Raw genomic sequence first — 23,390 nt, 5'->3', positions numbered from 1 at the left:
TCATTTATATTCAAGGCAACAAAAAGATACAATCAACCCACAGAAAACAGGAATGATAGATTAGGTGCAAACTCTCAATAAAATAACCTTATTTCTCCTGGAAGCCTCCCTAGGCTGCGGTCGGAAGGGCAGGGCCACCGCTGGGTTTGCAGCCCTGCCCTACCATGTACCAGCCATGGATGGGCCCTTGTGCATTTACTTTGTGCCTCATTTTCTCCATCTGTATAAAGCGAATGAGAACACCCACCTCACGGGGTTGTGATGGGAATAAATGAGGATACCGTGTCTGGCCCAAAGGGAGCATTCAATCACATTAGCTATAATAGCCCAAGAGGGTACAACCCTGTATTATGTGACTGTATTCCCAGTGCCTGGCACATTGCAATTATTTGGTAAGTGCTTCCTGATTGAGCGAATGAAAGTAAGACATGAGTGAAGCGGGTAAAACTAGAGGTTAGCAGGCAACAGTTTGGGAAAACAGTATTCGACACTGAATAAAAAGTTAAAACCAAGCTTGCGAGTCTGCTTTCTCTTAGAGGCTCACTAATCAAAATTTATTATTTCAATATACAAAAAATGTGGTGGTAGAAAAATTACACACACAAGTAATAAATGTGTTAAAACTCCTCTCGCAAACTGTTTCCCTTTAGGCACTGAGTGTTCAGTAAACATGACAGGCACTGCTCTCCCATCCTTGAGTCAGAGTTTCCCAAAGATAAATACACACACGGTCTTGTCATAATACTTTTTTTAATTACAATATCCAAAAAACTGAGTATGCAAGTTTAGGAGGCCTGAAGACCCCTTTTTCAACTGTAGGAATGTGCCATCTCAAGACTGTATATTTAAACTATAAAGAAGTTCAAATGTAAAGAAAAAAGAAAATGCAATTTCTTCATAAACATTCTGTGTGTCTTTTACTACCAATCACATATTCTTTTGTAAACCCTGAAAAACTTCCCTGTAAAGCAAATAACATATATATATATATATATATATATATATATATATATATATATATATATATATATATATATATATATATATGGTGTGTGTGTATAAAGTGTTGGTAACTCCCCTTCCCCAAAGATCAGCTGTTTTCCTTAATCATCTGTATTAGTGTCAACAAATGGCTTCAGATACACATTACTTTGAGAATTAAATACATAATTGTGAAATTTAAACAAGCCAAAGGGCGAGAGGAAAAAGCACTAGGCAGATGGCACATTTGGGGGTAAATTACCAAAACATCTGTCTTTCTGAGTCACCGGTCCCTCTTGCAGACTGGCCTCCAAGGAAATTCTTTATTGCAAGCACAGCCCCAAAGGCACTGGACAGCTTCCTCACTACTATCTCCCCGGTGGTTCCAGGATTGCCACCAGCACATGTGCGGACTCCCTGGAGAGCTTGGGAGCTAGGTAAAGGCAGAGGACACAGACAAGGGCTGCTGGGACCAGGGCGTTTCGCTGGTGCTGCCTGGTATGCGAGAGCCGTGAGCACTCCTGAGACGCCACCTCTGGAGTGCACTGTAGGTCCCTTTGTCAACAGCAGCTTCGGTGCATTCCAACTGTGCCCAGTGTCTTCTTACTGAAGGGTGCTGATAGCGTGAACAAGTTGAACAGACTAAGGCTGTTTCCAACGGAGAAGGAATAAAGTGAATAAACTCGCCTCTTTTCCACCTGCCGTCCTCTAAAACTGGCCAGGAGCCACGTGGCCTTGAACATGGAGTGAGGACCTGGGATGGCGAAGGGGAGGAAGATGGAAACAAACGACCTGGACAGAAAGATCAACCAGGTAAAGGAAGCCAATAGGGGATGAGCCACCGGACAGAGAGGACCCTCTGAAGGAGAGCCCATGACCAACCAAGTCTTCTTGGGGCCATCCGCTCGGCTCTGGGGAAGTGAGTGTGGCACCAAGGCCGGGAGGTGGCGGGGGCCGCGGGGGGTGGGGGAACATCACTGAAGCGCTCGGACGAGGTAGAGCTTCTCCCCATGCTCGCTGGTGAAGATGGGGGCCTTTTTGTAGTGTTCCACCAACTCGTCCATGGTGTGAAACCGCCGCTGCCCGATGCAGTAGACATTGTCCACAAGCTGCACCTTGAAATGCTTGTTCTTCCCTGATGCTTTGAGAGACACGGAGAAGTCACTGGGCTGGAGAGGAAAGAGAAAACGCGTTACACCCGGGCCACAGACAGGAGACTGGGGACTGCCAGCCGCCAGTAGAAGAAAGAGGCGGGCGGGCCTGAGGGCAGAAAGGCTTTACGCCCCGAGCCTCAAGCGCACGACTCCTTACGATCTGGGGAAGTACTGCCTGAATCTTCCACGCAGCCAAATTCAAACCACCACACAGCTCAAGCGGCCAAGTCTCTGTTTTAATATCTGGTTAAGGATATTAACAATGGCGCCTGATGTGCAGAAGGACCCGGAGGCAGTCCGATGCACTCCTGTTCTGGATCGAAGGAAAATTAAATTCTGCATAGGACAGTTTCAATGTGGAGTGGAATGGAAATTTTAGAGATTTGAAAATTGGAGACTCGTTACGCAACAACACATGACACCTGCGTTAACCTGGTTGCTGAAGAAACCTGAAATTTTCATTTCCCAAACTATTTTTGATAACCTGGGAATTTTTAAAGAGTGCTTGTACACAGGTAGCAGCTAGAAATTTCACCTTCCCTGACTGCCACTATTAGACGTTCAGCCATCAAAAATTTTTGAATTTTATGCTATGTAAAAAATATTTTAAGAGCAGTGGAAAATTCTGGTCACATTTGAAACACGGTTTATAATATCCCAGAGTGGGCTGTACAATGGTTCAAGCAAAGATTTTATTGAGAAAGGTTTAAATTTGTGATAATGTCAGTGTAACACATAAGTACTTGCATTTGAATATGTTTTAGAAAGATATTATTTTTATTAAAATTGGTCTTTTATCTCGCTTATTGAAAAAATGAAGGGAAGACACTGAATGAGGACTGTTCTTTGGGGAAAGAAAGTATTGATCAATTCAATAAACAATTACTAACTGGACGCAAACTGCACACCAGACAGGCCAGGCCCCGTCTACGCATACGTGTAGGTATGCAGGTATAGTGTGTGTGGCTCACAGCACGTGTGTACCACAGAAGTGACAATCCTGCAGGGGAAACATAAATAAAAATGAAAAGGTCAATATAGGTAAAGTTGCAAATCGTGGTAAGTTATCTGAAGAGAGAGGAGAATACCGAGGCAGGGTAGGTGGTGGGAGTGAGGAAGGGCCTCTGAAAAAAGTGGAACTGAGCCGGGCTGAGGAGGTGGGGAAGGTAGGAGGGTGCTGGGAATTGGGGACATCCGGTGAAGAAATGGAGAGAAGGTCCTGCCTCTTCTGAGGCACTATGTGGACAGCAGTGGCTGAGGGGGAGATGGAAGGATGCTGGCCTCCCTCAATGGCTTCTGAATGAAACCCAAATGCCTGTGGGCCCCCAGGGCTGTGTCACCTGGCGTCTGCCTACAGATCCAATCAATGAAACCAAAGTATGTTCCTCTGTCCCACTTTCATGCTTGTTCATGTTGTTCTTTGAGCACCCCCCTTACTTTGGTCCACCCCCCACTTCGGTCCACCATTGCTATAAGGCTCAGCTCAGAGGTTGAGCACTTTCTAGAAGCCTCCCTGTTCCCAAACAAGATAAACTCTTGCCCTACTTGGCCTGCGGTGGAGCATAAAGTTGACAGCCTTCCAGTGGCAGAAACAGTGGATTCCAGTAACTGCTCTGTAATGAATAATTTATACCGATGTCCTGTCCCCTTTGTTATGCGTCACACCAGGTAAGGCCACATCTGGGAGCCTAACACAATTCTTAACTGAATGCCAGGTTCCTACCTTCCCAGGGCCCAGGAGCTTACTGCTGCTGCGCACTCATCAGCCCCGCCCCTGCTCTGCGTCCCTCCCCCAGGGACAAAATTAACAAGCATCTGGGCCATCGTTTCTTATAAACCAAGTTTACGAACATTCGATTAAAAGTGTGTAAATCTAGAAAACAAGTGGTAAGTCCATATAAACTAATGACAACTCAAGGAAGTGGGTATCTCAGAAAATCAACTCTGGGAAGGGCTGCTGCGTTCACCCACCAGTCACAGCTGTTGGCATAAAAGAATGAAAGAGACAATTGTATTTATAGCTTGTATTCATGTGTCCATCTGCCCCAAAAAAACTTCCCTGTTTGTTCCCAATAAAAACAAACCTTTGAGGCATGCAGGTGGGATGAAACTTCAGGAGGAAACAGGAAGGCTTACCTCTGCTTAGGCTTGGGCTATGTATTATCTTCAGAACCATGGCCACTAGAGGGTTGGGGAAGGGGAAGCCACAAATCTTGAAAATTATTTTCCCAGCTCGAACTTTTAGAAATGAATCATCACGAACCCTGATGTCATAGATGATCCCGTCAACCAGCCCTATCAATGTAATACTCTAAACAGCACAAAACAAATTCTAAGTAATCAGTTCTCAAATCATGACTCTTTTCACAGGCCTGCACAGATCGCAGGCTGGCCTCAGTGTTCTCAGGATTACCATCCAAGGTGGTTGCTGAAAACAAAACACATCGAAAACAGGTACTGCCTGGCAGCTACTCCGCACGCAAGCAAGGCCTCCACCATCAGCATCATCGCCATTGTCACTACAGTTACTAGTGGATGAGGAGAACCACCCTGGCCAATCACACCACATTCATGTCCCACAGCACACACAAGTGGTGAACAGCTTGGCCTTCTCCTGAGAGCTTCTGGTGTTCCTTAAAGCAACTTTTCGTTGCAAGCTTCTATTCATTTTTATAGGTATATTCATTCTGTGCCAGAAGTTTCTGCCTTCTTAGATCAAGACAGAGGGCAATGTGACTTTACAGCTCAGCGCCAGCCAGGACTGAGCTAGTTTTACAGTTCCTTTAATCAATTCACAGCATGGTGGCGGCATAGCAGGGGAGTGGGTCACAGCACGTATATGACAGACCTAATTTTAATTAAGTCAAACGATCAACAGGCGACTTTCTGGATAGGAAAATTTGCTTTTAATTTAAGATTCTTAGTTTATTTTTTTTATTTTATTGGGAAATTGGGGAACAGCGTTGGGGAATCAGGGAAGGGGAACAGACAAGTTGCTGTCCTTTTGTTCTTCAGTCTAGTTGTGGAGGACGTAGCTTCACTAGCCCATGTTGGTATTATCATTGCGCTCTTCCTGGGTGAGGCAGTCACTTGCCGGCCATTGGACAGCCGCTTATGTCAGGTCACGAAAGTGCACGCCCACTGCCGGCCTTCCCCACTGCAGCCTATGCCGTCGCCAGCTCCAGGTCAAGCTGTTCACCACCTTAGCTGTAGAGGGCGCAGCGTCACTGGCCCACAAGTAGGATCCTAACTGGGACCCTGCTGCTCAGAGCTGGCGTCCCAAGCCAACTCCCAACCAATGTGCCACTCAGCAGGCTCTAAGCTCCTTAGTTTAATGTCACGGTGCGTCATGAGTATGTGCTAGGGTAGTAAGAGAGGTGTGGCAGACAAAGTCATTTTTAACTTCTTGGGCTCCTGAGCGGAAACCTTGAAGTAAATGACACAGAATGTGCTAAGCTGATGTCAGGCAGGGTCACTGAACATCTGAGGAAGTCTGGATTCGACCTGAGTAGGTTTCCCAGTCTGTATACCAAAATGCATGTACACTAAAATACATGGTTACAAGTTTCCACTAAATAGCCCTTCTGCTCAAAGCCTGGGGATGACCCTGACCAGTGGTTCCCAAAGTGTGCTTCCAAGTCCAGCAGCACCACCACCAACAGCACCGGGGACCAGTCAGAGGGAGCAAACTGTCAGGCTCTGCCCCAGACCCACTGAACCAGAAACTCTGGTGTGTGGCATGGCCACCTGTGTGTTAACCCCGAGCAATAGGTGCTTTAATGAACCCTCCAGGGGATCTTAATACAGCTGGAGAACGGACATGGGCCAACCACCAGCAGCGTTTTCAAATGTTCAGAGCCACAAGAAGAAGATATAAAAGCAATTTAAGGGCTAAGCGGCCCCTGGAAAGCGGAGTTCCATGGCCAACCTCACCCCCAGGCTTCGAAGCCTTTCTGATTCTGAGCCCTGTGCCAGACAGTCTTGGTGGGGAACAGTCTGAAGAAACAGCGGGGCTACTGCTGGAGAGACTGTTCTAAGGTCTCTTCCCTTCAAATCGAGCCAGTCCCCTGGGTCTAATGGAGATGGAGCTACTCCAGACCCCAAACAACTCTGCCTCCAGAGAGAGAACACGGGGCAGGGGATAAACCTGGAGAGGGCAATAGTAGTCTTGTTCGCATCTGCCGTGGTCCTTCCAGGCATGGCTTTCTCAAACAGACTTAGGGGAGTCGGATGAAGAGGGACCATGCCACACCCACCTCAACTAGTATCAGTGTACTGGTATGGAAACTCAGGATTCTACATGTCAGCTCGTCAAAGAATCTTACCATGTTTTTCCGTTGGAATGTCTACATTGAGAAAAAGGACCAAAATAAACACCAGCCCAGCATTCCCTCTCCACACAGGTTTTGGTTTCAGGGAGTTATTGATCTGAAGACATAGGCCCCTCTGAGGCAGTTAACATCAGCTTTCTACGCTGGGACACAGAGCTGATGCCTGTTGGGTGTCTCTCCTCGGGAGGATACGGTGCCACTGTGATTTGAGGTGGAAAGAGCAGTGCATGTGGGAACATTTGACAGTTGGCGGGAGTCCGAGCCAGTGCCACCGCTTTGTTAAAGAGCTTTTGCATCATTGAGAAGGTGGCACACAGGCATTCTCAAGAACTCAGCAATGTCACCCCAGGAGTGTGTTCTAGAGATGCACGTGCACATGTGTGTCAGGGCACAGGCGTAAGAACGTCCAGGCAGGATTATTCCCAGTGACCTGAGGTGTAAACACTCATGTCTACCAACAAAGAAATCGATAAACAGATGAGGTGCATACTGCACAAGCAATGAAATGGAGGCATCAACATGGACTAAAAAAATCTCACAAACAGTGCAGACCAAAAGAAGAAAAGTAAGAATAGTTCTACTATCCACAGATTTCCAAAGCACATATAACTGAAACGAACTGTTGAGGGTACAGACACAGGTTTAAAGCAGCAGAGAAAAGGATTACCATAAAGTTAAAGGTAGCAGTTATCTCTGGTGGGAGGTGCAACCAGGAAGCGGCTATGGGTGTGGGGAGTAGCTTCTAGAGGGCCAGCACTGTCCTATTCTTGACCTTCCAGACCTGGGTTAAACAAGTACTTTTAAAATGAAATTTTCTCTGTGCTATGTCACAATTAAAATGTTTTATAGGTGCTGAACTTGAAGCTAGACGACCTGGCTCGGTGATTCATTAGTCACATGGCACTGGCATTCATCTCTTCAGATACTGCTTCCTCCCTCTTGTCTGCCTCTCCACCTGCCCATCCACTCTTCTGGGACACCAATTATGTGCATTTTAAACCTTTTACTTGGTCCTGTCAATTTTAGTCAGTTCAGGCTAGTATAACAGAACACCAGGAACTGCATGGTTAAACAACAACAGCCATTTATTTCTCACAGTTCTGGAGGCTGAGAAGTCCAAAATCAAGCAGTTGGCACATTTGGTGTCTGGTGAGGATCTGCTTCCTGGTTCACAGATGGACAACTTCTTACATGGCAGAAGTGGCAGACAGCTCTCTGGCACTAATCCCAGTCATGAGGCTCCACCCACCTAATATCATCACATTGGGGACTGGGACTTAGCACATGAATCTGGTTGAGGGGCACAAACAAATGTTTAGTCCATAGAAAAATCTCTTATGCTCTTTTCTTTATTTTCTATCCTCTTACCTTTTTTGTGTATCCTAAAATCTCTTTTCCTCTGAGCTAGGTTCCCATTTACTAATTCTTTTTTCAGTTGTGTTTAATCTGCTGTAACTAATAAGGTCTTAATTTCAGTTATTGTATTGTTTTTAGTCCTGTAATTCTCACTTGATTTTTTTTATTACTTCCAGTTCTCGCATCAAGTTCATCTTGCTGACTTTCTTGTACATATTAATCCGTATACCTTAAAAACTGCATTTAAAACTCAAAATCTGAACTTCTGTGAGTCTGTTCCTATTGTCTTTTCCCTTCCTTTGTTTTTGGTCATTTAGTCTTGTCTCCTGGTGATTTGTCTTTGAATGCTGCGTATTGTGTATTTAAAACTGAAGGGAAACTGAGGTTCTCAGTGGAGTTACTGTCTTCTAAGAGGATTTGCTTTAGCTTCCGTGCTCAGGGTGGGGCAGGGCACCTTAATCCAGTGGGGACCTGATTATAGTCTGCTTTATTTCCAGCTTGCCTTTGCTCCTAGTATACAGGCTTTTGGGGGTCCATACTGAAGGTCTCAATCTTTTTCTGGGGCCTTGCCTCTTTGGTGGCCCTGACCTCCAATTTTTGTCCCCATCACTGTGGACTACTGAAATACTACTTCTTTGCTGCTTTTGGTTTGTTTCAATGTTTTGTCCAGCCTTGCTAGCTGTTTTACAAGTGTTAGCCCACCATTAGCAGAAGTGGAAACTGGTCACGTAACGTTGGGCAAGTCATAGCCTGTCCAGACTCTAGTTCTCTATTTGAGTTATATGACTGAGGAGCAGGAGAGCTCCTGGTGGTACTGGCTCTGGAACCAAGCTGCCTGGGCTCATATTCTGGCTCCTTCACTTACTAGCTTTGATACCTTGGACAAACTTCCCAAGAGCAGTCTGCTTCAATCTTCACAACTGCAAAATAGAGATTAATTTCTGAAACTGGAAAGCGATTGGGACAGTTTAATAAACTATGGTCATGTCAGAAGTATAACTTTGGGGGATATTAAGCAAACACTGTCATTGAGTGGCCCCTCTTTAAGTTCTTTTTATGAAACTTTATAAAGACAGCAATGGCATCTCCTCAATTTTTAAAAAGATCTCTTTCCATTAAAATCTCTAGAAAATACATACTTTCCAAACTAACTAGAAGAGGTTCAGATCCTTTGCTTCACTCAAGATCACACTGTCACCATTACTTGTTTATGTCTGTCTCTCCAATGAGGCTCTAACCTCTTGGGGCATAGGCTCATTTGCATGTCCTTGTTATATAACCAGGAGGAAAGCCAGGCCTGACAGACAACAAGCACTCAATGGATGGCTGCTGAGCTCACTGGCAAAGGGATGGCTGAGAAGCACTATACAGCCCTCTCTCTGCCCTGTTGTATCTCAGAGGCCTCCTCCTGGTTTATAGCAGAGGCAAAGGAACACTACCAATATGATAGCTACTTGCTTGAGCTCTCGCTAAACAAAAAAAATGGTAAAGCAGGGTCTCTTGAACTTTAATTTTCACTTCCCACTGTCGCCTTTCGCATTCTAGTCCTGTTTCCTATACGGGGTACTGTACTATTTGTCTACTGCTGTATAACACATCACCCTAAAACTCCGTGGCTTAAACAACAAACAAACATTTATAGTTACAATTTCTGTGGCTCAGGCATTTGGGAGGGCCTTAAACCCTGAGTTGGAACCATCCAACTCTACTCGGCTGTCTGTAGTCATGCCATGGTCTGGGGCTGCTGTCATCCAAAGGTTCAGCTGGGGCTATAGGACCTGCTTCTACGTTGGTTCGCTCAGGTGACCCACTCGGGCCTATTCCGAGTCTGATGAGCCCCTCCGTGGGGCTGCTGGAGAGCCTTCATAACATAGCAGCTGGCCCCCCACAGATCAAGTGGTCCTGGAGACAACAAAGCCACGTGCCTTTTAGATCCAGTCTTGGAAGTCAGCCCTCATGACTTCCACCACACTCAATTCATCAGTAGTGAGTCACCAAGTACAATCCCTGCTGATGGGGAGGCGACCAGGCTCTACCTTTGAAGAGGGGGTGAGGGAGGGGGAATCAAAGAACTTGTGGACATCAATTTAAGCCGCTACAGGAACCACAGTTGTTAAAACTTTAGCTGGACTAAAATCTAACTAGACTCAGTCCGGTACCTTCTTTTCAGTTTTAAAACATCTGCCTTCTATTCCCCCCACCCCACACCTGCTTCAATTCTTATCTCTGTGCTTCCCCACACCTTCCAAATTTGCCTACTTTTACCTTTTCCAAACACTATACTTATTCGGTATAATTTCTCTTTGCCAAATACTGTGCTAACTTTTCAAGTCTTCTAACATCTGGTTACTTCTTTCTGCTATCGCCTTCTCTGACTATTCCTCTTAGGAATGACTTCTATTCTCATAGTTTTTATTATATTATCATTATTTTTGTTTAAGTTTTAGGTCTCCTATTTGAATACTATCCCTGAAAGTATAGGAACCTGATGTAACCACATCTCCCCACTGGGATCAGAGTAGGCGCCAATAGATGCAGTGACTTAACCAATTTCCAATTCTGAGCATCGCTCCCACTGTGCGCTCCTTTCGGTAATTCTTACATCTCACCTCTTTGCAGTTTCTGCTCATAAGTGAGTACTTTTAGAAAAGACAACCAAAGACTATCCTCTGTGATACTATGTATTTTTATAAAACAGATGCCCTGGTCAAATATTTCTCTCCTTTATGGAAAAAAAAATGGATGCCAAGAACAGTTTGTAATGTCCTTCATTTCTTCCTCCATCCATCCCTGATAGGTTAAGTATTAATATGATTTTCTTTTAAGCACATGGCTCTGAAGAAATAACAGGGGAGGGAGGAAACTTGCTCCTGGGCACTCCCGGTCCTTTAATAACCTTAAAACTGCTACTTATGTTTTACTTTAGATTTTATGGAAAGATGACAGTAGAAATTCCCTTTATGTGGCTCACCAAGCCACACAGGTGAACTCTGGACCTATTTCTGGTCACACTGCTCTTCCAGCATCAATTTATATGTTTATCTAACACTCTATCCCCAAAGAGAGGTCACCTTGTTGGTTTCTTATCAAAAGCTGTGTCATTCTTCCCTTTTAGTTTGGTAAATGGATATTTTTCTGTCTTTGTTATAATACTTATTTAAGGACGGCATTTTTTTGTCCAGAGTAGTATTTCCTTCACCTAAACAATCTGAGAACCAATGGGTCAGAGGCAAACTGTATTCCACTGATCAACAGTCTCTCTGTTCTTATCTCTGAAAAGCTACCTTTGAGTTTTATCACTCTATTAGATCATCCTCTCTAGTTGTCAATGTTGCCTTCTTTTAATCAAAATAGCCTCACTGGGGCTGGTCGACTGGCGCGTTGGTTAAGAGCTGGCTTGGGGCGCCAGCTCTGAGCAGCAGGGCTCCGGTTCGGATCCCACATGAGGGCCAGTGACACTGCCCTCTACAGCTAAGATGGTGAACAACAGCTCAACCTGGAGCTGGGCTGCCATGAGTCGCCAGTGATGGCTAGGCTGCAGCCCCTGCTACAGTGGGCTGCCAATAAGCTACTGTGTGTGGCCAGCAGCAGGCATGAGCTGCCCAGAGCGGCCATAAGTCCAGTGGCGGGCAACCGATCTGCCTCACCTGTGAAGAGTGCAATTATAATACCAACATGAGCCAGTGAAGCAACGTTCTCCACAACTAGACTGAAGAACAAAAGAACAGCAACTTGTCTGTTCCCCTTCCCCCAATACCCCAGCACTGTTCCCCTCCCCCAATTCCCCAATTAAAAAAAAAATAGCCTCACTGTTTATACTTATGCCACTAGCTGTGAATTGATACTACTGTTTGTTTTCACTTCAGATTATCTTTTCACCTGCATTTTCTATTTTCCTATAAATGTAACTCTGAAATATTTGCTCCATAGATCTAATGCCAATCCACAGGTGACATGATCACATGTTATCATTCTCATTAGTGTTAGAGGCAAACTTATTTACATAAAGGAAGAAAAATCAATCATCAACCACAGAACAGCCCTCAAAGTCCTATCTACCTAATCTTTGAATAACAGAGTGTTTATTGTCCATTTCAAGTTAGTTGGTGTGTGTGTGTTTCTCTCTCCCTGCTTCCCAAAATACATTTCCTAAAGTAAATACTTCAGAGGAGAAACTTTTAGAACACTATCCTTGTCATTCTTTGTCTTTTCACCATGTCAGGCCTGACGTGACCAATCAATAAAGATATTCAAGTCAGAATTTTACCATATAACACAGCGCTGTTCAAATGCTACATTTCAGTGGTTCTCCAATTTGAGCATCAGAATCACTCAGAGGGTTTGTTCAAACCGAGGGCAGAGCTCTGCCCCAAAGATTCAGGTTCAGCAGGCCTGGGGTGGGGCCTGATAACCTGCATTTCAAACAAGTTCTCTGGTGATGCTGATGTTGCTGGTCCAGGAACTGCACTGAGAATTAAGGCCATGCCACGGAGGCTGAAGAAAAGTTTGCATGGGTGTTCTCCCATTTTTTTTGCAGAACCACCTATGGTTGATTGTGCTGTATTTCCAGTGGCTGTAACATAGTGGAACTTTCAAAAGGGTGAAACAGAATGTCGTAAGGAAGAAGGGGGTGACCAGCCCAGTGTGCGTACAATTCCACGAGTGGGCGCTGCCCACTGACCCCATTTACAAAGAACTGTTTTCTTTGTCGTAAACTCAATGGAGGTAACTCTACTTTATTACTCTCTGCCGCTCTTGCCAAGCTACTGAGGCCATGTTAAGGAACTACTTAGTAATAGGACCATAAAAACATCCCCAAGCAAGCAAAAAGTGAAGCTGAGATGAAAAGGTTACATGCCGATGCAAATCAAACCCACAATGAGATCTAACACTTTGCACCCATTAGGACGGTTATTATGAAAACTAAAAAAGAAAACAGAAAACAATAAGCATTGGTGAGAATGTGGAGACATTGGGACCCTTGTGCACTGCCAGTGGGAATGTAAAACGGCGCAGCCGCTGTGGAAATCAGATGGCAAGTCCTCAAAAAAATGAAACAATGAATCACCATACGAACCAACAACTCCACGGCTGGGCACATGTCTGAAAGAACTGAAGGCAAGGTCTTAGATCCTCGTCCACCCACGTTCACAGCAGCATTATTCAAAATAGCCCAAATGTGGAAGCAACTCAAGTGCCATCAACAGCAGAACGGATAAACAACTGTATGTGGTCTATACATACAACGGATTGATTATCCTTCAGCTTAAAAAGGAAGCAAATTCTAACATAGCCTACAATATGGATGAACCTTGAGGATATTATGCTACATGAAATTAAGTCAGACACCAAAGGAAAAATACTGTATGATTCCCAGACATATGAGGTACTTAGAGTAGCCAAATTCAGAGACAAAAAGTAGAAAGTTGCCAGGGGCTGGGGAAAACGGGAAACTGGAGTTAGTATTTAATGGGTGTAGAATTCTTTAATTAGGGAAAATGAACAAGTTCTAGAGATGGGTGGTGGTGATAGTTTTATAACAATGTGAAGGTACTTAATGCCACTGAACTTATACTTAAAAACGATTAAAATAGCACATTTTATGTTATATATATATTGCCACATAAAATAGTTTTTATAAAAAGTTTATGTGTTAGTCTAAAAAGATCTGTGAAATTCTGGTGGAAGCACTAGAATCATGATATAGGAAATTAGGTATCAGGATGGGTAAGGACGCCTGCTCTTCCTGCCATGAAGCCAACTTCCAGCAGAAGTGAGGGCAGCAGGGGATGTTAGAGGAGGGGGGAGGGAGCAAAACTCCAGCACAGCGCCTCCTAGTGAGCGCACAGTGGTGGTATAAAAGAACTCATTTTCTTCAGATACAGGCAACACGTGGCTTTTCTTGGACGGCATTGTAGCAGTTGGAAAGGGCTCAGATGGCTCCTGAACCAAAAATGTTTGCTCCTCTCTGGCCGGGGGTGAGGCAACAGTGATCTCTGAACTTTATATGCTTCTATGAACCACTTTTCTTCTTGACCTTCCCAAAATGCTACAATGATACTAACTGGCTCTGGCCGGTACACCCGCTGGGCCTCCATGATATTGTAATAATGGTATTATGAGTAAGATACCTTAGAAACCCCATCTCGGTTGGCCAAGTGCTTTCCTTGCACACATCCTGAAACCAACATGTAAACATTTCTTGCAGAATTCCTTCTATAAGTTGTAAAGGAACTGTTTTCTTTTGTTTCTTTTTCTTTTTTTTATTGTTAGTTTCAGGTGTACAGAACAATGCAATAGTTATCCTTTTTCACCCTTCATACAGAAACTCCCCTCCCCATCTACTTCCCTCCTATCCCCGATATCATACTTATCTATTACAATTCCATTGACTCCATTACCACACTCTACTCCACGTCCCGTGACTATATGTGTATATAATTATATTTGACATACAATATTATTCAACATCGGTTCAGAAATACAGTGTGGTGGTCAGGCCTCTACACCAACTATGAAGTGGTCTCCCTAACAAGACGTAAGTCCATCTGGCCCCCTAAAAAATACTCACAATATTACTGATTGTATTTTCAAAGGACACCTGGTAAGACCCCTTGCAGGGGTCTAGGGCTCTCCGTTTAGGAGAGAAGAGATGTGAGCTTGCCTTCCAAGCACTTGCCCACATACAAGAAATGTTTACCCAGTGTCAACCAGAGCCGAATTTAGACATTCTTTCATTTGTTCAGGTTCCTCAACGTCTCTCACTCCACTGTCCTGAAGGCTGGAGATGACAACGGTGCTCTCTTCACTGGCTCAGAAAACGGCAGAGAACACCAGTGTGTGTGCACGCCTGCCTGCTGGGGGCCTGCAGCTTCTCCCTCCTCACTCTGTGTGTGTGTGTGTGTGTGTGTGTGTGTGTGTGTGTGTGTGTGTGTGTGTGTTGTTAAAAATAAAACAATAACAAAAAACAGTTCAAAAAGATCCTAACAATTTCTATGATTTCCCTCGTTGCTAATTTAGTGGAATGATCATCAGATTACTAGGAGCTAAGTCTAACTTTTATTTCTTCTATAAACCAAAGTGAGGTCTCAACATAGAAAACAAACATATTCACAGTTATTTCTATAGCCACAGCTGAAAGGAAATCAAGTAGAGTAAAAAACCCAAAAAAACAGAAGTTTACACATGTGTTAGCCACATAAGCCTTTCTAATACGTTATTAACTGCTAAAAACTTATTTGACCCAGTTTTAAAACATTTCCATTACAGCTTTAAATATTTTGGGGGAAAAGCATTTCTAACAGGTACTACCAATTTTACATGAGAACAATATACATATTTAGATAAAAGGTAGCTGGTGACCAAAGGGATTTTTATGAAACTATTTCTGAATACTATTATGAACAGATTATTGACTTTGACATATTTTCTTTTGCGTTTGAAACAGTTGTTCTTCAGTCGCCAGTGGTTACAGGAAGCCCATTTATCTCCCTATTGTGTGTGCAGGCCTGAAGGCAGGGTGTCGGACCCCCGGTGGCAGCAGTGTAAGCCAGAGGCCACCGTGACTGACCCGAGCTAAGGAGAGCATTTGCCCAGCTCCGGGCAGCGCCGATCTGGGGCTCCCAGCACTCTGCTTCGGGTGCCTGCTGCTCCCACACGGAATCTATACTCACATCCTGGAGAGTTCACATAGCAGTTCATGTGAGGAATATTCTCAGAGTTGCACCGAGGTGCCAGGGATTCAACGACCAACATGATGACACAATATGCACTCTCCCGGCTGATCTGGTCTTTCAAGGGGGTAGCCTGGCCACGTTCAGAGGGGATTACACTTGAGCATAAATAAATGACTTCTGTGACCTAGGAGCTAGTGGGAGAGCATAAGTGGCCCAGGCTGCGGGTCAGGCGAGGCTTCCCAGAAGTAAAGGTGGGTAGAATGAAACTCGATGAATGTGTGCACATTAGACAGGTGGGTGAGGTGGAGCAGCGGAGGGGAGCTGTATTCTAGACTTCTCTACACCTGAGTGAATGTGTGGAGGAAGAAAGAGCCCAGTCTAAGAACCTGATGGCAGGTACACAGGTGTACAGAGGGAAAGGACATTGAACACTGGGACCTAGAGAGATGCAAGGCACCACCAACAGAGAAGCCACTGAGCTACTATGGGTGAGACAGCGGGATCGAGCCTGCCACCCGCAGCTTCACCACCACAGTGCGCTGCCTAAGCCACTTTGCTATCCTGTACCTGCCTCGTCAACATGTCATGAGTTCAGTGAGTTTTAGGTAACAGACTGCTCTCTGTTCTGCTTTCTACATTGATCTCCCTGCCCCCCAGAATGGACTTAATACAACAGGTGTCCCTCGCTTTTCAAAAGTTCACATTGCACCACTTCACTTTAAGAAAGACCTCTATCGATACCTGTTTTCAGTAACTGAAAGAAAACTGAAGAGGATTTTTACTTTTATGAAAAAAAGCGAAAATAGTGTTCAGCGCCTGTTCTGTAATGAGTATTACAAAGGCCGTGGCATCCTGAGCAACCAGTGGCCCCACCAACCACTTCCCGGAACCACAGTCAGCCTCTCAGCATCCCGCCCCAGAGTTCTGATCTGTCTGGAGCACCTGTGCTTTATCTCCATGTGCATCCATTACAAGCTGTGTCCTAGGGTGCCAGAAAAGTCTGAGAGAGAGCTCGCAGGGTCTTGTACTTAGCGTAAAATTGGATGGAGGTAAGTGTTTGGATTGTGGTGAATGAAGTAAAGACATTGTGCGTCCACTGAACTTGCCTGCATCCACCATTTGTACTGTTTACACACAGAGACAAAGAATGTTGAAAGCTGCCGCTGGTACTGTTGGTTCCGCTAGTATCAAAGTCTGTCTCCTCTAGTTAGCATCCAGTCATGGGTAAAATGGAAAGTCTACTGCTTGTGTGGACTGATGGGTGCACAAAGCGTGGGGTTCTATTATCCTATATGGAAGGAGACATCAGCCACTCTTTTTAATAAGTGAAACTACACTGTGTATACATTATTTCTACTTTACATAGGCAGTGTATTTATCATATCATTCCTGCTTTTACCATATGTTAGTGTTATTTTAGGTTTTATGTGTTATTTGTAGGTCATTGTTTGGGTCTGGGAATGCTCAATAACTTTTCCATATAAATTTATGGTAATTGTTTCTTTGCTTTATGCCATTTCGGCTTATAAAAGGTTTAGCTCTACGTTCATACAGCAGTGAAAAATCTATATTTACTTTCTTTTATTTCTAACAGAGAAAGAACTCTATCTAAAGCCCTTCACGATAAATGATGGTTTTGAGGCTGAAATTCCAAGCTTCTCAAGTGCCTTGTGTATTACTGAAAGGGCAGCTATTCTTTGCCCGCTAGGCACACTCGCTATCATCGGCAAGCTGTGATAACACAGGAGCTCCACAGTAAGCACACACTTAACTGGGAAGAACCAGGGTCCACCCTTTAAATGAGGCCAAGGGCAAGGTTCAGAAGTCCTCCTTGGGACCCGAAAGAAATTACAAATGACATCCTGAGCAGGTTTGCGTGTGACTCATTATATTTTAAGAACTACCTTTAAATAAGACTCTTGTCTTCTTCTCACAGGTCCCAGTAGATGGTGTGGGGTTTTTGTTTGTTTGATTTTAAAGGCAAGTATTGAGGGGCTAGCCAGGGAGAAGACGCTGGAGTTGCTAAGGCAGTGAGACATCTGGGAATCAGGAAATGACTCAGGTGATGAGCAGTGAACTCACAGACAGGGGCCCACACTAAACACCATTTAAGTCTTCCAGGTGTTAAGAATTAGATATGCTTAAAGTTAGAAATATTATCAAAATCTGGGCTTAAAACTTCCATTACGCACTGAGCAACAAGCCTGACCATTAAAAACAACTTAGTTTTGCAACTGGAAAGATGCTCACCATCACCTACACTTTTACTGAACATTAACCCATTTATGCGGAAACGTCTAGAAATCATGGTGCCCAAGCATGGATTTAGGGAGCTGTGAGCGCATCATGGCAGGAAGAGACGCACTCCGTCTGCCCCCGTCTTCTGAGCTGCCTCACTCTGCTGACAACTGATCTTTCCTGTTCTCTACCAGAAACAGAGGAAGGCAGCTGGTTTGTTACCAAGCTCTAAAGAGCTAAAAAATAAACTCAAAGAAAACACTTTGTGAGATGAACTCCACTCAACAAAACCTAACAGTTCTGCATAAATGGAAATTTGATGATAGTTATAATTTTCACTGTTAAGCATGTTTGTAATGCTTGGAAATGTAATATTCTGTAGCTATGGAGTTTAAATAACTGCTGTTAACATGTATAAATCCAGTATGATTGCATCATAGGGATCAGGGGTTTTCCAAGTGTGGTCCTTAGATTAGCAGCATCAGCATCATCAAGGAATGTGCTAGAAAGGCAAATTCTTGGGGCCCCAGACCTCCTGAATCAGGAACTTTGCAAGTGGGACCCAGAAATCTCTATTTTGACAAGCCCTCAAGGAGAGTTTGATGCACTTTACAGTTTGACCATCACTGATCTGAAGAGAAAGAATGAAAAAATTGCCTGAAAACAGAGTTTCGGTTAAAAATTATGATTTCTATAATGAATATAGTTTGAGAAATATAGCAAGGAACTATGCTAATCATTCATTCTGTTCCTTCCAGATCAAATAATTTTAATAGGTTAACAAAAACAGCAAGGAATGAAACACAACTATTAGTGTGAAAACTATATGCATTAAATTACCTTTGGCAAAACAGTGTTTCTCTATCAGAAAGAATGTGTTGATGACAAACATTTTGTATCTAAATACTACTGTGGGACATACATATTGGGGAAAAGGTGATGTCTTTGGACTCTTTAAAGTCTTATAGAGGAAAATGGCTTTCTAAACTACAGGCTGATGCCACACAGCTAGTCACCTTTTACAGACCTCATCCTCACTGTAGCCTATCACTTTCTGAAAAACATTTTCAAAAATGGGAGATGCACCAACTGAAAAATAAAATGGTGACAATTTACATAGCTTGCCAGAATTCTAGTTACTGGTTATTCTTAATTGTAAGTACAGCCTTCTAACCATACCCATGAAATAGGTGTGAACAAATATGAAAGGATTATGATGCGCATACAGAGGGCAGCTAGGAATTTTCAATTTTCTAGGTTTAGTGAACTATGGATTAGCAGGTGGAGATATGATAATTAAATATGGAGAATAAAAAATGATTTGTTTGTTTGTTTTTAGCTGACAATTACAGATGAGATAGGAGAGCAAGGGAGGAAGAGAGAGAAGATGGAAGAAAGAACCAAACAGTCAGGACTGAGATCCGGACACGAGGAGCCACGGCACGACCTTGTGGCTGGTCCCTTCTTTCACTGATAGCAGATACCTGAAATACCCAGCACCTCACTGACAGTGCATATCACAGGATGCAGCAATGTTTTTATTTGTTTTTCCAAAATGTGCACATCTCTCCCCAAAAGCACAGATTTCCTAGGACTCAGAGTTCTATTTTTATTCTTCACAACAGAAATATATTAAATATTTTTAAATGCAAATACCGGCAAGCAAAAGTCTAGCTTATTTATATTGGAATCACTCAGGGAATCTTTAAAAATGACATACACCTTGAAGACCGACTCTAAAAAAGCTACTGTGCTTATTTAGAAGTCAGGTGTCCTATGGCAACCTCAATCAAAGGAAAGTCCCAGGCCCAAAGACTGCAAGCAAGAAAAAGGAAACTAAATAAAGATGTAGGTGCGTCCCATGCAGGAATGCTGAACCCATCCAAAACCTCTCTGTCCCCCCCATACACTGCAATGCGCTGTTAGATTATGAACCTCAGTCCTCACACTGGCCTGGTGGGGACTTTGAGATCCAGGCTTTCATCTTAGAAATGACAAAATGAACAGGAAAAAAGACAAAGGAGAAGAGGAGAGGAGATGGGAAGAGGATGGCCAGAGGCTGAGGCAGAGGCAGCGGACAGCGGAAAAGGCATAGGTGATGAAACTGTCCATTTGTCCATCTGGACAATTCCTCAACAGCCACAGATGACGGCTGAGAACAGACATGGTTATGAGCAAGCAAAGCAGCCTACCTGGCCTGGTTCTGCTGTCAGGAGAAAAGCAACGGCATGCCTTAGAGCCTCTTGCAGCGTCCCTTTGGCACAATGCAGGCATCTTGACAGCAAAAACGTCACATGTCACAGCAAGGTCCATCAGGACAAGCAGCCCTGCACACCATTAGGCCACATGGCAGTCTTCAGACCAATGATGCCACCGTGGGTGCAGAGCTGACGCAAGTCCCAGTGAACCCCTTTCTGTCCCCATACCCCTTGAATCAAAGGCCCAGGCACACTATTAGGGTAGCTTGGCTTTCTCATTTAAGACAGAATGCAAAAACTCTGAAGAGGCTCCCATAAAAATGGTTGAAATAAAATGTAAACAATTTTTCAATTATTTAGAAAGTTAGCTTATTCTCTAACAATGTGAGAAAAACAAGACACTGAAGTGTATTCAAGTTCTGCGATGGAACCTACATAATGCAAGTACCCCTCCCTTTCCAGAAGGATTTGTCTCCGAGCTCAGATGGTGAGGACTTTCTGTATGTGCTCGTCCCATGGAAACGCAATAGGTCCTCCCCAAGGCCGGCAGCCTGGGGACACTGTTCTCATCTTCCCTCTGAGGACCTTCTCCTCAAGTCCTAGACAGAAGGCACGATGAACGGGACTAACATTGCCACACTGTGGGGGTGCTTCGGCCCCTTTCCCTTCTAAGAAGTCTCTTTAAACTCAAAATTTCTAAATCAAGATTATACTTTGATTCTGAATTATATTTATCCCTTAAGTGCTCTGGGCCAATCACTTTATATTGTAATTGGTTTTCCAGTGCTTCCTCTAAATTTCCACTCAGAAGAGTTAAAAGTGCTGCCATATTTAATTCTCTTAAAGCCTCCAACATGATCTGAAGGAAGCTATGCACAAGGCTTTACGTCTGAGAACAATCTAATGTGATGTCTTGCTAGAAATGATAAACTCTGGCAGCTGGATAAAAAAATCTTGGATCGGATTTCAGATTTCAGATGTAGTTAACGTTCGAGCTCACCCAAGCACATCTAAGACAGCCGCTAACTCCACGAGCTGCCGACACCCTTAACTGGGTCTGGTTTCCACCACCATGGGGCGAGGTCCTCCTGCCGCAAAGAAGTACAGCTCACAGCTGCCTCTCGAGTCTCTGGAGGGGAAAAACATTTCTGTGGCCTTCCTTCCTTCCTCACAGATCAATCGTCATGGGTCTTGAATATGTACTCACTTACTGTGGCATCAACCTTTTCAGAGGACAATTACAGACACAGTACATACTTATTGGTCATACAGTTTGCACATAAAAAATTACACTGAAGTTTGCTGGAACCAATACAATGTAAGTACAATGAACTCTATCTATAAAACTCTTGCTTTTTGGATCATGGGGGTTGTCTCACTATATGGAAGGAGTATTTGCAAAAAGACCTACAAAATCGGCTGGGTATTTGTATAATACACACATGCACAGGCTACCTCGTGTGATACTGGCCCAGTTCTTCCAGACAGGCTCAGGACATACCAGAAATACAGACCCCAAATGTGTCTACTGCAAATGGAGAGTCTGCTGCAAGCCAAGTGGCCTCATACCTCTGATTCAGTTCACACACACAAACTCGTCTCTCTCAAGAACTGCCATTTTCTTTTCAATTCTGTTCATAAGGGCTTTAAAAGCTTTTCAGAGATGAACTCAGTGGTGCTGCCTGCGGCACAGATGACCTTAGGATTATATAGTATTATAGGGTTTAAAAAGAAAAACCAACCAACCAACGAAAGGCTGTCAGAAACCTGGTGCTTATCTCACCGAGACTAGTTGACATGCCTGGGACCCACCGTGGAAACAAAGTCAACCAATGGGGCCTCCGGGGTCATGAACAGAATGGGAAACCAGGAGAGAAAATGATGTTTAAGTCTATAGAATTGAAAATGGGGAATCTTAGTAAAAAGGCAAAACAACCTTCAGGAACTAAAAGCATTTGACTTACCCTCTATCTGCAAGAATCTCTCTCCTGGGGAATAAGTGCCAAATGTGGGCAGACGAGTCACTACACTGAAAGCTCACTATACTGAAAGCCATCTTAGGTATACTACAGAACTGCACCTTACACGGGTGATACAGACCAATCATATTTATCTATCTTAACATGAGCCCCAAGTATTCTTTTGCTATTTCCAGTGTATTCACACACACTGAAATGGGATGGTACATGACAGCCATGTTGTGCAATACACACACATCCACACACTCACATTTACTGTTGGCTCCTGGAGCCTCCCGGGTGTCGGGCAGACCTCACGACCCAAAGGCACTTACCGAGGACTCGCTGTCCCTAATGAGGAAGTCGCCCTCGCGGCCCCGCTCGTTGAGGGCGCACTCGGCCTGGTGGCGCGTCACGTTCCCGTAGTACCACTCTCTGCCCGCGAAGCGCCCGCTGCCTGCGGGTCCCGGGTAGCTGATCTGCGGGACCTGCGATGGGGGCAGGGCAGGCCCGTCGCTGAGGACCACCACGTAGTTTTTGGGGACAAGGCCGACCTGCCCCCGGGCGTTTTTGCATTTCCACCACTCCGGGTCATTCTCGGGCTTCTCGATCACCTCCATGGTCTCTCCCTTCTCGAAGTTGAGCTCCTCCTCAGTGACAGAGCTGAAGGGGTACAGCGTCTGGACCACGTGCAGGATGCGGGCGCCCTGGCCGTTGCTCAGGGACGCGCCCTTCCGCAGGCTCAGGAAGCTAGGGGACTCGGCTGCCGCCTCGTCCACCTCCTCCAGGACATAGTTGGAGGGGAACCAGCCGATCTGCCCATTGTAGCTGCCGCGCCACCAGCCATCGCTGCACTTTTCCATGACGGTGACACGTGACCCCTTCACCAGGGACAGCTCATCTTCCCTTTCGGCCACATAGGCGAACTTGACGAAGGCCGGGATGTTGAGGTCGTAGATGCGGTCGGCGCCGCCCCCGTTGGCGGGGTACTCAGCGTCCGTGCTGGGCGTTGGGGACGCGTCCCGCGCGCTGGTCTTCCTCTTGGTCTTGCCGAGGCCTGTGGAGACACAGCAAGGGCTCAGTGGGCACCGGCCACGGGGCATCATAAAGATCCTGACGCCACCTCCCTGCCCATAAAATACAAGGGAGACAAATCCACCCTGGTTACAAACTATGTCACCATCAGAAAAGTAAACTGTTGCTGGCTGTGCTGTGTAGTGGAGAAGTGACTCAAAGCTTAGTTACTAAAACTGACCTCTCTCATTTACTCTAAAAAAATGCCAGCACAGCACAAAAGATAAAATAGTGGCAAGTTAGTTTCCTTCTGAAATGATTAGAGAATTCTTGTGCCCCTCAGAGAGAAAAATAAGGTAAAAAAGCACAGACAAAATGTCTTCCCAGTCTTTATTGGGCAGGAAGTGGACTAAATGAACTCAAAAGACCTGCTTTAAGTCGGGGCAGGTCTCCGGCAAGCAGCCCCCCAGTAACCCCCTGCCCT

General features: G+C 44.7%; 1 protein-coding gene across 11 annotated transcripts in view; it reads right to left on the bottom strand.

Annotated features, from left to right (window-relative positions):
* Nucleotides 1-731: 731 nt before the first annotated feature.
* NCK2 (NCK adaptor protein 2) overlaps nucleotides 732-23,390 on the bottom strand; it is a 142,310-nt gene continuing 119,651 nt past the window's right edge. For all 11 annotated transcript variants that reach the window (XM_019628420.1, XM_019628427.1, XM_019628422.1 and 8 more), the window contains 2 exons: nucleotides 22,228-22,949; nucleotides 732-2,150 (listed from right to left, as the gene is read on the bottom strand). In XM_019628420.1, coding sequence (XP_019483965.1) covers nucleotides 1,956-2,150; nucleotides 22,228-22,949 — 917 coding nt within the window. In that variant the 3' untranslated portion in view covers nucleotides 732-1,955. The remainder of the gene's footprint in view (nucleotides 2,151-22,227; nucleotides 22,950-23,390) is intronic.

Source organism: Hipposideros armiger, unplaced genomic scaffold (genome assembly GCF_001890085.2).
Source record: "Hipposideros armiger isolate ML-2016 unplaced genomic scaffold, ASM189008v1 scaffold_788, whole genome shotgun sequence".
In the NCBI taxonomy this organism is placed as follows: domain Eukaryota; kingdom Metazoa; phylum Chordata; class Mammalia; order Chiroptera; family Hipposideridae; genus Hipposideros; species Hipposideros armiger.
This window is presented reverse-complemented; position numbering and strand designations above follow the sequence as displayed.